General features: G+C 49.0%; 1 protein-coding gene across 2 annotated transcripts in view; it reads left to right on the top strand.

Annotated features, from left to right (window-relative positions):
• pappaa (pregnancy-associated plasma protein A, pappalysin 1a) overlaps window positions 1–12,339 on the top strand; it is a 77,080-nt gene that overhangs the window by 53,656 nt on the left and 11,085 nt on the right. The window contains exons 15-20 of one of the 2 annotated variants that reach the window (XM_076043667.1): window positions 4,311–4,494; window positions 4,713–4,914; window positions 5,004–5,217; window positions 5,800–5,947; window positions 6,385–6,500; window positions 10,998–11,069. In XM_076043667.1, coding sequence (XP_075899782.1) covers window positions 4,311–4,494; window positions 4,713–4,914; window positions 5,004–5,217; window positions 5,800–5,947; window positions 6,385–6,500; window positions 10,998–11,069 — 936 coding nt within the window. Of the gene's footprint in view, window positions 1–4,310; window positions 4,495–4,712; window positions 4,915–5,003; window positions 5,248–5,799; window positions 5,948–6,384; window positions 6,501–10,997; window positions 11,070–12,339 lie in introns of both variants that reach the window. The other variant, XM_076043666.1, reaches the window with a different exon arrangement.

Raw genomic sequence — 12,339 nt, 5'->3', positions numbered from 1 at the left:
GAAGTCGGATGCGTTCCGGCCAGAGCCGGGCCGATTGCGGTGCAGACAAATGACATGAGAGAAATTGCGCGCAACCTTTGCAGATCAGAGGTAATTAAAGAAATGTGCTTTATGGTCAAGCAGTTGAAGGAATTAGTCAAAGGGTCCAGTAATAAGCCCGTCTGGCCCGACTTCGCAGCACATCCTCCCTCGTCTCCTTCTCCTAATTCATTTCTTTTCCCCTTCTTCCCCCTCTCTGTCTCTCCCTCTGTCTCCCTCACTCTCTCTCTCTCTCTCTCTCTCTCTCTCTCTCTCTCTCTCTCTCTCTCCCTCTCTCTCGCTCTCACACACACACACTTCCTCACTAAGGTTGAAAAGTGCAGCGTGAGGCACAATCTTGTCTCCTTTCATTAGTCGATTACATTCTTGTTTCACAAGTAGTTCTGGGAACGCCACCCACTTAGATAGTGCTGTCCTCGGGACGGGGAGGAGGAGGGGGGAGAGTGGGGGAGGAAAAAAAAGAGGCAGTTCTGCTCTATTAGCCTTGATTTTGTGTATTTTCCTTCGACCACTGTCCGATTTTTCCCGGCACGCCGGCGTGCGCTCAGCGTTGAAGTCACCTGCTGGGTTTCTTCTTTGGAGCAGATGTTGCTGTCAGAGAGCGTCGAGCTGCCGTGAGCTGCCGCATCGTGATTCCCGATCTCAACTCGACCCGTCGCAAGCCAAAATAAAGTTACGAGCTCCCAGCTGCCAGTCGTCTCCGTCCCCATCCAGGCAGTGAAAGAGGTGCACTTGTTATGAGGCCTTTGTGATGTCACAAAGAGTGCTCATAGCTCACTGAAAGCTCTACCGGGTGAGTGACATGTTGGCTCCGCCCACCCCTCCCTCCCTGAGGATTGAACCTGCTGCTTTTCTGGAATTTTTGCAATTTTTCTTTCTTCTCCAAAGATCATAAATGTTAAAAAAAAAAAAAAGAAAAAAAAAGCCGTTGCTGTTTGTTTGAACACATCTCACGTTTCAGTTTTCCCCTCTCCGAGCCGTCGTCCCTCGCACGAAATGAGTGGCCACACATGCAGCCAGGTGTTCGCTCCGACTCCCAGGACCGCCTCCTTTTCATCCCTTTCCAAACATGTGGACGGCCCGGCAAAGACTCGCTTTATGTTTTCCCCTAAAAGGAGGAGGAGGAGAATAGCTTTCTTCTTCTTGGACGGCGCCACTCGCGTTTTGCAATGCAAAGCTATTAATTATTGCACCCCTCCAAAAAAACAAAAAAAAAAACAAACAAAAAAATGCCCTTTGAAGGAGCTTCGGAGAGACAAATTAGTTTGAAGTCCGCCTCGCTCGACCGTTCCAGGACTTAAAGACTGTGAAGTACATCTGCCTGGGCGAAACCTGCCTGCCTCTCACTAGCGCCAGGAATGGCTTCGTTCGGGGCTGTTTCTCATCAGCGATAAGAGAGTGATAAATACGACTCGATCCCGACACGAGATAATAATGTAATCACTCTGGCTATTGATATAAGGCCTTCCTATTTGCCGCAATTCTCGCGCATACTTGCTAGCGTGCCACGCGAGGCGAGCAAAACTCGGCCAAGCCTGTCAGCTCGTTTGTCCGTAGCGGCCTCGCCGGCTCCCCCGGAGGCACCTCGACGTTGTTACAAAAGCTTCTGGAGGAGGAGAAAATGCTCAAGACGCAGGAACGAGGAAGAGCGAGATTTCACACACACGCACAGGAGGAGCCGTAACCTCGCATGCACTGGCGCACAGCTGGAAGCACACGCTTGGTTAAATAAGAAAACACAGGTGCGCGTCAACATAAATAAGCTCCTCCGTGCATCTGCGCGTCCAAACCCTGTTTTCACATGTATCGCGCCAATAGAAATGAGTTTATCGTTATTATATTATTTTCTCATGGTTCCTTCACGCCTCAAATATGTCACCTGGCTTTCTACGACTTGTACGTTTTGTAACATGGGGTGAGGAGCATGAGGGGCGAGGGAGGCGCACTCTCTGAGGAGATGAAGAAGAAGAAGAAGAAGAAGAAGGAGTTATTTGTCCTGCATGGGGAAATTGAACATTGCAGCAACAGGAACTATAGATAAAATATAGTAAGAATATAGAATATAAAATATAAGAAAAAAACAATACAAACAATATAATCAGTTGCTTGAAATGTGTGGCGAGCAACTGTTGGCCTGTACCTGCAATAGACTCCGCCTCCCCTTCTCCTTCGCTCCAGAAGAAAAAAACAAAAAAAAACTCCTCCACGCGGTCGGTCGACTCGCTCGCATCCCGAACAAAACCCGAGATATTTTTTTGTTGGATATCCGAATATGAACGGAGCTTATTTATTTTTCGGCCGGGGAACCTGATACTGTTATGCGGTATCATATAATGGGATCAAGATGAAAGGAATACATGTGGAGAGGGAGGAGGAGGAGGAGGAAGAGGGAGGTGGTGGTGGTGGTAGGGGGGGTATGAGGCAAGAGATACATACCGCTAACTGGGTCCAGCTTGTGTGGCCCCCACAGTTTGGCTACTCTTTAAAAAAAAGAAGATGTGCGTAATTGGAGCGAACCAAAACAAGGGCAGAATGTCGCTCTTGGTGAAACAACAGGTTTCTGGGGGCGACGAGGGTGACAGCGATGGAGCCCTCGTGGCTTTGGTTGTGAAAATCTCCGGCGCGGCCGTCTGTTTAGGCATTCTTTCATATTGACACGTCGCGGCGCAAGAGGATGAGAGCAGTTGAGGTTTGGACCGACGGCGGTCCCCCCCCTGTTCTCGTCGCCTCCTCTAACATCCAACACCACAGGCCGAGTGCTTTAGGGCCAATCGGAGCTAATCGGGAGAAGAGACCTACAACTGGGTTTTTCTTTGTGTGTGTGTGTCTCTGGTGGGATTTCAATTTTTTTTTTAGAAAGGAGACACTTTTCATTTCATTTTTATGTGTGTGTTTTTTTTTCCCTTCACTTTACCATTTCCAGGAAGTCACGGCGACAAACCCTTAATGGCCGATGGGCCGCGTACGCTGATGTGTGTACAGAGACTGTAAACACCAGCTCAGTCTTTCTCTCTCTCTCTCTCTCTCTCTCTCTCTCTCTCTCTCTCTCTCTTTCTCCCTCTCTCACAGACACACACACACAGTTACAGACACACAAAATTAATGCAAGACATATGGCAAGTCTTGGGCCCTGCGAGGTCATCGCTCCTTCAGCAGTAACCTGGACGTCTGCTGTTTCTAATCAGGGGCCTATTCTCAATAGGTCCATAATGGCAACGGGAGGATGTTAATCTATTATACTAGCTCTTATATCTGCTCCAGGACTCTGGCTTGTCTTTGTTCTTCATAAAACAGTCTGACACCTGGCCCCGAGTTCCTTCTCTCCAAGATATTTCATGTTCTCCTCGTGTGTGAGATTCCTCCAGACTTCCGACAGGTCCCCGTCCACGTTCCCGTCCACGTTCCCACAGCGTGGAAAGTTGTGATGAGAGTTCTTTTTGTTTGGTTCAGGTCAACAGGAGACGCTGGCACTGTTCACTCCCCAAAGAGTCTTTTATTTCTCGGCCACATTTGGTGCTGTTTTGACTTATGATTTGTATGTGTACAAATATGTCACTGAAATTTTGACTTTCATATTAATCGCGCTGATCTTCATTCTTTCACCCCGTTTTTTGCTAAGCTATTGTGAAACACTAACTCCTGCTGCAAATCAAAGAAAAATCTCAGTAATGCTTCTCACTGTAAAAGATTTTCCAAAGAAAACTTGTGTAAAGTAGGACTTTTTTTTTTTTTTTTTTTTTTTTTTTTTTACAGTATGACGTTTTCTTGGAATTGTTAAGATTTTGCGATTTCCTCTTATTGCATATTAAACTATCATAGAAGAGCCATCCCTGCGAGTATCGGGCTGATCTGGGACTTTTCATTTTGGACCCTTTTTCCATTTTTTGACCCATTTAGATTTTGCATTCTATGACTCTTTTTAATGCTAATCTATTTTAGAACACTCATTTTGGTGTGTTTCGGACTGACCTGGAACCTTTCAATTTTTAACATTGAAAATTACCCCAACCTCAACGCAAAACCCCAACCCCATCCCCAATAGTTCCAGGCTGATCTGATCCGCTATTTTCAATTTTCTTTGGTCCAAAAACAAAACAAAACAAAACAAAAACATCAGTTGCAAGAATCACTGCGCAATCAAGTAATTATTTCAATTGTCTTGTTTATCTTTTTTTTTTTTTTTTTGCCAAAAAAAAACCTTTGCAGTAGATCAATCTATATCCTTCTATTTGTCTTGGGCTTCACACGACACATTGTCATTTTCCTTTCAGTCGGACTCTTCGGTGACCATCACGTGTGCAAACGGGAAGTGGACCAAACAAGTGTCCTGCGAGCCTGTCGACTGCGGGCTGCCGGACAAATACCATGTTCACCCTGCGCAGTTCATCTTCCCCGAGGGCACCACCTACGGCAAGAGGAGCACCTTCCACTGTCGGGAGCCGGCACAGCTCGTAGGTGAGAGTCAGAGGGCGTGCACACTTCAGAGAACCTTACACCATGGGGATGACCTTGCAGTGCGTGAATTGATCCTGGCTGAATACTGGCTCTCCCATTATCCCTGCCTGCCAATTTTCATTTTCTTTCCCCCCCCCCCAAATCTCACCTTTTTGCTCAGTGGATGGTCAATCAACTCCTTCTATTTTATTTTTCGCTCTTCTCTTCCCTCCCTGCAGGAACCAACAACACCCTCACCTGCATGGAGGACGGTCTGTGGTCCTTCCCCGAGGCCCTCTGCGAGCTGCGCTGCCCGGCTCCGCCCCCGGTGCCCAACGCCGTGCTGCAGACCAAGCGCTGCAACGAGACCGGCCTCAAGGTGGGGACGCTCTGCAAGTACAAGTGCAAGCCGGGCTACCACGTCACCAACAAGCCTAAGAGGTAACGGCGGGAGCTTCTCGCCACCATCAGAAATCCGAAAACGCTGGCAGGGCCACAAGTGGGCAAACCCGAATGTCTTCCTTCCCAAGGCGGGCCTTCAAACGGCAGTGCACTGAGGATGGCAGCTGGCTAGAGGGCGCCTGCGAGCCCGTGACCTGCGAGCCGCCGCCTGCCATCTTCCACGGGTCGTACCGCTGCACCGACGGCTTCCGCTTCGACAGCGTGTGCAGGCTGAACTGCACCGATCCTGCCGGTAATACCGCTATCGCCGCTGCCGCTGCCGCAGGAGGCTCCGCCCATACGGTGAGGCTGCTGCACGCTCCATGCAAGCAGGTCTGTCCATCTTCTCTTTCCCCGTCCTTCTACTCTAGCTTTCCTTGTCTTTTTTTGTCTGTGTGTTTTTGTCTTCTTTAAGTGGCCTGTATTGTAAGTTCTTTCTCTCCTTCTTTCAGGCTTTTTGTCTCTGTACTTGATAGAGAAAGATTTTTAAAAAAGCAAAGCCCCATAAAATGAGAAAGTTGTCTGTTTTTGAGGACATTTTGAACGCACTTGGTGCCAGTTCAGTCCAGTCTTGGTTGCTGATGAAAGCTTGTCTCCCCTTCACCGACTTCCTTAGCTCGACTCAATTAGCCCTCAAGCTAATTAGTTTGTTATTGATTTCCACAACAGTCTGGCAGCCACTGACTTTGGAAATGTATACACCTTTTAATCTGCTCTGCCTCTCAGGATTTGTGGCATGGATTACTTGAAAAAAAAAAGAAAAAAAAAAAAGGATTTTCTCCCCAACCTTTGCAGCAGGACGCCAGCGGCGGCGGCGTCCTTGGCTTGTGTCAAAGCAGACGCCTGGCAGTTAACCCAGTCCGTGCACGTGTGTGTCATTTTCAGGCGGCGGGCTCCAACATGATACGCTGCCGGAAGGATGGAAACTGGACGGGCTCCTTCCGCCTGTGTCCCAACAGCCGAGGCCAGTGTTCTTTACCTCAGAACCTCCACTACAGCCTCCAGTACTCGTGCAAGCAGGGACACGGCATCGGTCAGTATGCAAAAAAATTCACAAAATCAGCCTTTTCCTAAAGACGCACTTGTTTTTGTAGTATTAAATCAATCCTATTGAGTTATGTTTTATGCTTGTAGTGTACTGAGTAGCTCAAAATACTTCAGGCTTTAAACCTTCCATATCATTCTAACGGGACAAGTGGGGTTTTAGTGCCCTTTGTGACATCACAAGGTGTTTATTTCCAGAGCTTTCTTCCCGAGAGAGTAAAGCAAGCAAAATAAATGAATAACAAAGAGTGAAGGATGGGTTTTTCTCATTTCTAGGGAGTTAACAGCCAACCAGCTTATTGTAATAAGGGACTTTTAAAGGCAGCGTGACAACTGTGAGCTTCATCCCTTTGCGCACTGTGTTTCATGGCATATGCTTTTCTGTGTCTCCCTTCTGCACACACACACACACACACACACACACAGGTGAGGAGTGTGAGCTGACGTGCAGGGAGACTAACAACGAAGTGGTAATCCTCCCTAGCAACATGAGCGTGGAGGCCGTCCTCAGAGAGCACTGGCGGGTCCCGCACAAAGTCAGGGTGAGTGTTGTATCTGTGTTTTCATGGCTTCCACCTCGCAGCGGCCGCACAGACGCACTTCACGCCGCTCCGCGATCCGCCGCCGCCCCGTAGGGAATTTCACGCGCGCCGTCGACGTCCCGCCACAATGCAAAGTCGCAGGCCGGCGCTCCGCCTTTTGTGCCCGCCGCGGTGCAAATGTTTGTCTTGGGAGCATGGCAACCCTTCAAACAGTTTCCTTCTATTTTTGGTGGCATGTGTTGAAGTCATGCTGCTGCCCGTCGGCCCCTTTTATCCCCGTCCTTGACTTGACATCTGCATAGCATCAGTGAAAATAATTCAAATTGAAAGTCATTTAAATTGATTTTAAAATTCAGAAATTAATTTCAAAAATGAATTTATTTTAACTGGGGTGGGCACACTTTTTGATTGGTGGGGCCACACTGGGTTTTAAAATGTGACAGAGTGGCCGGAGCAGCAGCAGATGAAGTGTTTTGGTGACCTACCTCATAGGAGGAAAAAATATATCATGGGATATGTAGAAAATGAGTGATTTAATGTCAATTGGAAATAAACAAAATCACATTTTACATTATCACATTTACAGCAAAATCAGTGTCTTTGAAGCCCCGCGGTGTTCAGCTCTTTATTGAAAGAACTCTTAAAACACTGAAATAAATGACTTACTGACTATTAATATAATTTCTTCAAGTTCAGCAGACCTGACTTAACAGGCCGCATATGCCGGCCCTACATGATGTCAGATGTGAAAAAAGAACATTAATCAGCAACAGGAAGTCACCTCTTAACAGGACAGGAAGTCGAGCGCAGAAGCAAAAAAAAAAAAAAAAAAAAAAAAAAAAAAGCAACAAGCTACTGCTAGCAGGTTAAATGAACTATCAGTCTAGCATTCAATTAGAACTAATGTTAAAAACTAAAATCGCAGCACCCAGTCGTTCTTCCCCTCAGGCTTGCAGTCCTCCAGCATCCAGCGCATTGTCGTCCCCGGGCAGCAAGTGCACGGCAAGGTTGTGCGTGGGATGGTGTGCGTTCATCCGTCTGCAACCAGATCCTTGACCAAAGCCTTTTTCTTGTAATTTCATACCTGCAACCGAAGCTGGAAAATGTCAGGGATGTGCACTTTGTTTTAAGCGGTGCTGCTGTTGTTGTTGTCGTCGTCGTCGTCGTAATTTTGGTAACGAGAGATGGAGAGAGTTGGAGAGAAAGAAAAAAGAGAAGCCACGGACACGATTTTGAAGAACAGGCCCCGTTCCCTCACAACTCAATTTGTTTTTGTGTCACCGTCGTACTGAGTCAGCAGGTCTGAGTGGGGGGGGGAGGGGCGAGAAGGGGGGGTGAGGATCGCTCGGGGCCGAGTGGACATGAAATGATCTGTTTCGTATGGATCCGCGTCATTGATACGATCGGTTATTTGAGACCAGAGTGCGATGCTGCTGCCTGGAGAGGGGGAGGCAGGGGAGAGGGGAGGGCGAACAGATTCTCAAACTCTGTGGTCGAATCGCCTGAGACTTGGACGTTAAAGCCCCGTTTTGGCTCTTTTGGACTTGGAGGAAACTTCCTCACGTCCCGTTTAAAACTCCTGTGAGGCTCCCTCTCCTCCCTCTCCTCCTTCTCCTCACTCTCCTCCCTCTCCTCCCTTTCCTCACTCTCCTCCTTCTCCTCCCTCTCCTCCCTCTCCTCCTCTCCTCCCTCTCCTCACTCTCCTGCTTCTCCTCCCTCTCCTCTCTCTCCTCCCTCTCCTCCTTCTCCTCACTCTCCTCCCTCTCCTCCCTCTCCTCCTTCTCCTCCCTCTCCTCCCTCTCCTCCTCTCCTCCCTCTCCTCACTCTCCTGCTTCTCCTCCCTCTCCTCTCTCTCCTCCCTCTCCTCCTTCTCCTCACTCTCCTCCCTCTCCTCACTCTCCTCACTCTCCTCCCTCTCCTCCCTCTCCTCCCTCTCCTCACTCTCCTGCTTCTCCTCCCTCTCCTCTCTCTCCTCCCTCTCCTCCTCTCCTCCCTCTCCTCCTTCTCCTCCCTCTCCTCCCTCTCCACCTTCTCCTCCCTCTCCTCCTTCTCCTCCCTCTCCTCCCTTTCCCCCTTCTCCTCCCTCTCCTCCTTCTCCAACCTCTCCTCCCTCTCCTCCTTCTCCTCCTTCTCCACCCTCTCCTCCCTCTCCTCCCTCTCCACCCTCTCCACTCTCTCCACCCTCTCCTCCCACTCCTCCTTCTCCTCCCTCTCCTCCTCTCCTCCCTCTCCTCACTCTCCTGCTTCTCCTCCCTCTCCTCTCTCTCCTCCCTCTCCTCACTCTCCTGCTTCTCCTCCCTCTCCTCTCTCTCCTCCCTCTCCTCTCTCTCCTCCCTCTCCTCCTTCTCCTCCCTCTCCTCCCTCTCCACCTTCTCCTCCTTCTCCTCCCTCTCCTCCCTTTCCCCCTTCTCCTCCCTCTCCTCCCTCTCCACCCTCTCCTCCCACTCCTCCTTCTCCTCCCTCTCCTCCTTCTCCAACCTCTCCTCCCTCTCCTCCTTCTCCTCCTTCTCCACCCTCTCCTCCCTCTCCTCCCTCTCCACCCTCTCCACTCTCTCCACCCTCTCCTCCCTTTCCTCCTTCTCCTCCCTCGCCTCCCTCTCCACCCTCTCCTGCCTCTCCTCCCTCGGCTCGTCTTGCAACTGGAACCCTGCAGAAAGTCGCTGAAATCGACGCGCTTGTTTCTTAAATCTTTTAATAGAGCCGCTCCGCAGTAGATATAAAGTCCATGGAGATCTTTTGGAGGTTTGCTGTTGGGCTCCTTCCTAAATTTAGACTATGTATCTTCACTCAGGACTGCTGACTCAGTTTGCCATGTCTACCTGCTCTTGTTCCTTAATGCCATTGATTCATTTTTCTGGCTACCGCGGTGTTTGCGATACGCTCCCTGGAAATCAAACCCAAAGGAACCCCAAAGGATTTGTTGAATTCCTCCAAAGGAAACAACAGAAATGGTGAAGTCATCACTTTGATTGACGACTGAATCTGAACGAAGACTCAGCGATATGCGGGAAAGACTTTGTCTTCCGTCACAGTCCAGCTGTTTTCACTCGTTTTTTAAAGAGCTGCCATCCCATTTCCCTCCCAGCGCTCCAGCTGTGCATTAGACGCGCGTGGTTAACCTGACGCCGAGATGAGTCCAAATCTGAGCGGCAGGCAGGCCGGGCGACTAACAAACAACTGCAAACTTTCTCCAACTAATAAAACATAACTTGGTTAATTATGCACATTAGCGCCGCGGCGGCCAGTTTCACTCATGCACCCCCCATTTTTGTGCAAAGACTTAACTGAATCTGTCAGTTTCAGTTTCAGTTCTTCCTCTTCTATACTGCACCAACTTTATTTAGCTGTTTTCTATTTGTATTCATTCTATCTGCTCATCCCCACTGCACTTTACATATCACTGCATATTCGTAATTGTTTTTTGTTTTTTTTTGATAAATTGGAGCAGGTACACAAAACATTGTTAGTTGGAAACACTGAGGCGAACTTCTAAACTCCGAACCCAATTTCCAGCTCCACTTTCTGCTCACTGGCAGTTTATTGTTTCCCAGCCTAATGACCAACCTTGATTTATTGCCCTTAAACTGGTCGCATTTCGGCTCCTTGGTGTGACCCACTTAGAATTCTCTCCTGGTTCCCCGCACCCTCTCTCTCCCCCGCCAACCTCCCCCCGCCTCTAACGATTTCTCCCCCCTCTATCAGCAAAATTACTCCTGTCGCCGCCGTCGCTGCGGAATTAGTCATTTTCTTCATGACATAACCTCGTCGGCGGTGGCGCTGAGATAGGGATCTATTTTTAAGTGGCATCAGCGCCGCGGGGAGGCTTCGGAGGGTGAGGATCCTATATGTAGTGAGGGGTGAGGCCAGGCCACCATCATAGATTATCATGATTTACGGCCCTGTGGTGCGGAGAGGGAAAAAAAGGACCGTGAGGTGGGGGAGGAGGGTTGCGGGAGGATGGGGGGGTTCTGGATGATGTCATCACAGCAGCGCATGGGAGACTGCGAAAAAAAAAAAAGTTGCACAAAGTTTCACCTCCAAGGAGAAACACACACACACACACACACACACACAGATGTCCGCCTCCCCCTCCTCCTCCCCCCAGTTGTCCTCACGTACCGTGTTTTCCTTTCTCCCCGCCGTCAACGCTCCATCCCTCTTTCTTTCATTGATCTGCTGACAGCGGTGAAATGAAAAATACCTTAGTTTGCAGCGGCGCACAATAGAAAAAAAAAAAAAACGGTGTCAACTTTGTGAGATATTGGAACTTAAAGGGTGGGGGAGGGGGACTGCGAGGGGGAGGTCAGCCGGTTTGTTTGGCCCCGGCTGACACGTCGATGGCGGATCGTCTGGGGTCGAACCGCGGTGGGTGGGTGGGTGGGCTGGTGGGTTGGCGGTGGTGGAGCGGGCGATAAACATTGCCGCTGTTCACCTGCTGGTCGGACCGGGGGACTGCAGGCTGAAACACGCTGACACTGTTTTGTCTTGGCCCCGCAGAGCATCGTGTGCACCATGGGACTGAAGTGGTATCCCCACCCAGAGCTGCTCCACTGCATCAAGGGATGCGAGGTAAGCACCGAGCCCCTCACACCAACGTCGAGTCCCCATCTCGGATTCTGCAGATTTGGGGTTTGAACCCTGGCATTTACAATGATTTGGTTTTGCTACATAACAACATCAATCAAATAACTGCGAGCTCCTCCTGCCATCTCCGCTGGCTAGTGCAAAATGCATTTTGGGCCACAGGGTTTTACTCACGGTTTAGACCTGAAAAAGTGTCCGTGTCAAGATCTCCTGCCGGGAAATTTATCCTGAAGTGATGAGGTGTCGTTAAACCTTGAGAGTAGTTGAAAGTCCAGACAGGTTTACATTTTGAGAAACAGCCAACATCTTATCTTCACCTTCCAAGGCAGCAGGATGGCTAAAAACCTAAAGCTGAAACTTTGCCAACAGGGAGCCCAAACTCTCCTAGGAAAGACAATACCCCAAAAGACACGGGTAGCAACCACAAGCTAGCTGCTATAACAGTTACCATATGCATTTGTAGATTTGAATATCATGGCGTCCAATACGACCAAAAAAAGTTGTGTCTTTACAAACAATGAAGAGCATAAAAAACCCTATAACTGGCTCGCGATGAAACGGCAGAATCCCGACCTTGATAAGTTTCTACTGCAATTAGGAGGTTTTTATCCGCCGCGACTGGCCAACGCTGCTGGACGCTCAGCGATTGGATTAGATTCTGGGCAAGTCTGAAGGCTGATCCTCTGATCTTGATTGCCATTCAGGACCAAACCTCATGCCAGAGCATTCAGATTTATAAGGCTAAGTGAAGTTCCAGGGAGCGTTGTGATGGCTATATTTTCTGTTATTAACTCGCAGATGTCAAGGTGAAGCCTTCTTTTTTCCTTCCCCCCTCTGAAGCAGGATTTTGTTTTCTTTTTTCTTTTGACTCGCAACCAAGTCTTTGTCCAACTGACTTTTCCGATGCCAACTGACTGTACCAAAGAAACACAACTCCCTGTTGTATGAATAAGTGTCCAGTGTTGTTACAGTACGAAGTGCAAGGCTTCTCTGCTGGATGGCTTCCAACAGATGTTCTGTTTGCAACAGAAAAGAGAAAAAAAACAACTTCCCGCTGGAAAACTAAAGGAAAAGCTCACGCCAGATATGGTCACTAAGATTAAAGATTCATTCACCAATAATAAATAATTCCATATGCTCACCGCGAGCGGCTCCGCTTGTGTTGTGCCGCCAGGTGATTGGATTGGGATTTAGCCATTTTTCAAAACAGCAACACTGCAGACGGACGGGCTGCATGTCGGATCAGCGGCTCAAC

Source organism: Nelusetta ayraudi, unplaced genomic scaffold, assembly GCF_046127955.1.
Source record: "Nelusetta ayraudi isolate G7.1 ecotype Tasmania unplaced genomic scaffold, CSIRO-AGI_Nayr_v1 ptg000076l, whole genome shotgun sequence".
Lineage (NCBI taxonomy): Eukaryota > Metazoa > Chordata > Actinopteri > Tetraodontiformes > Monacanthidae > Nelusetta > Nelusetta ayraudi.
Note: the sequence above shows the minus strand (reverse complement) of the source record. Positions and strands in the feature narration are given on the sequence as shown.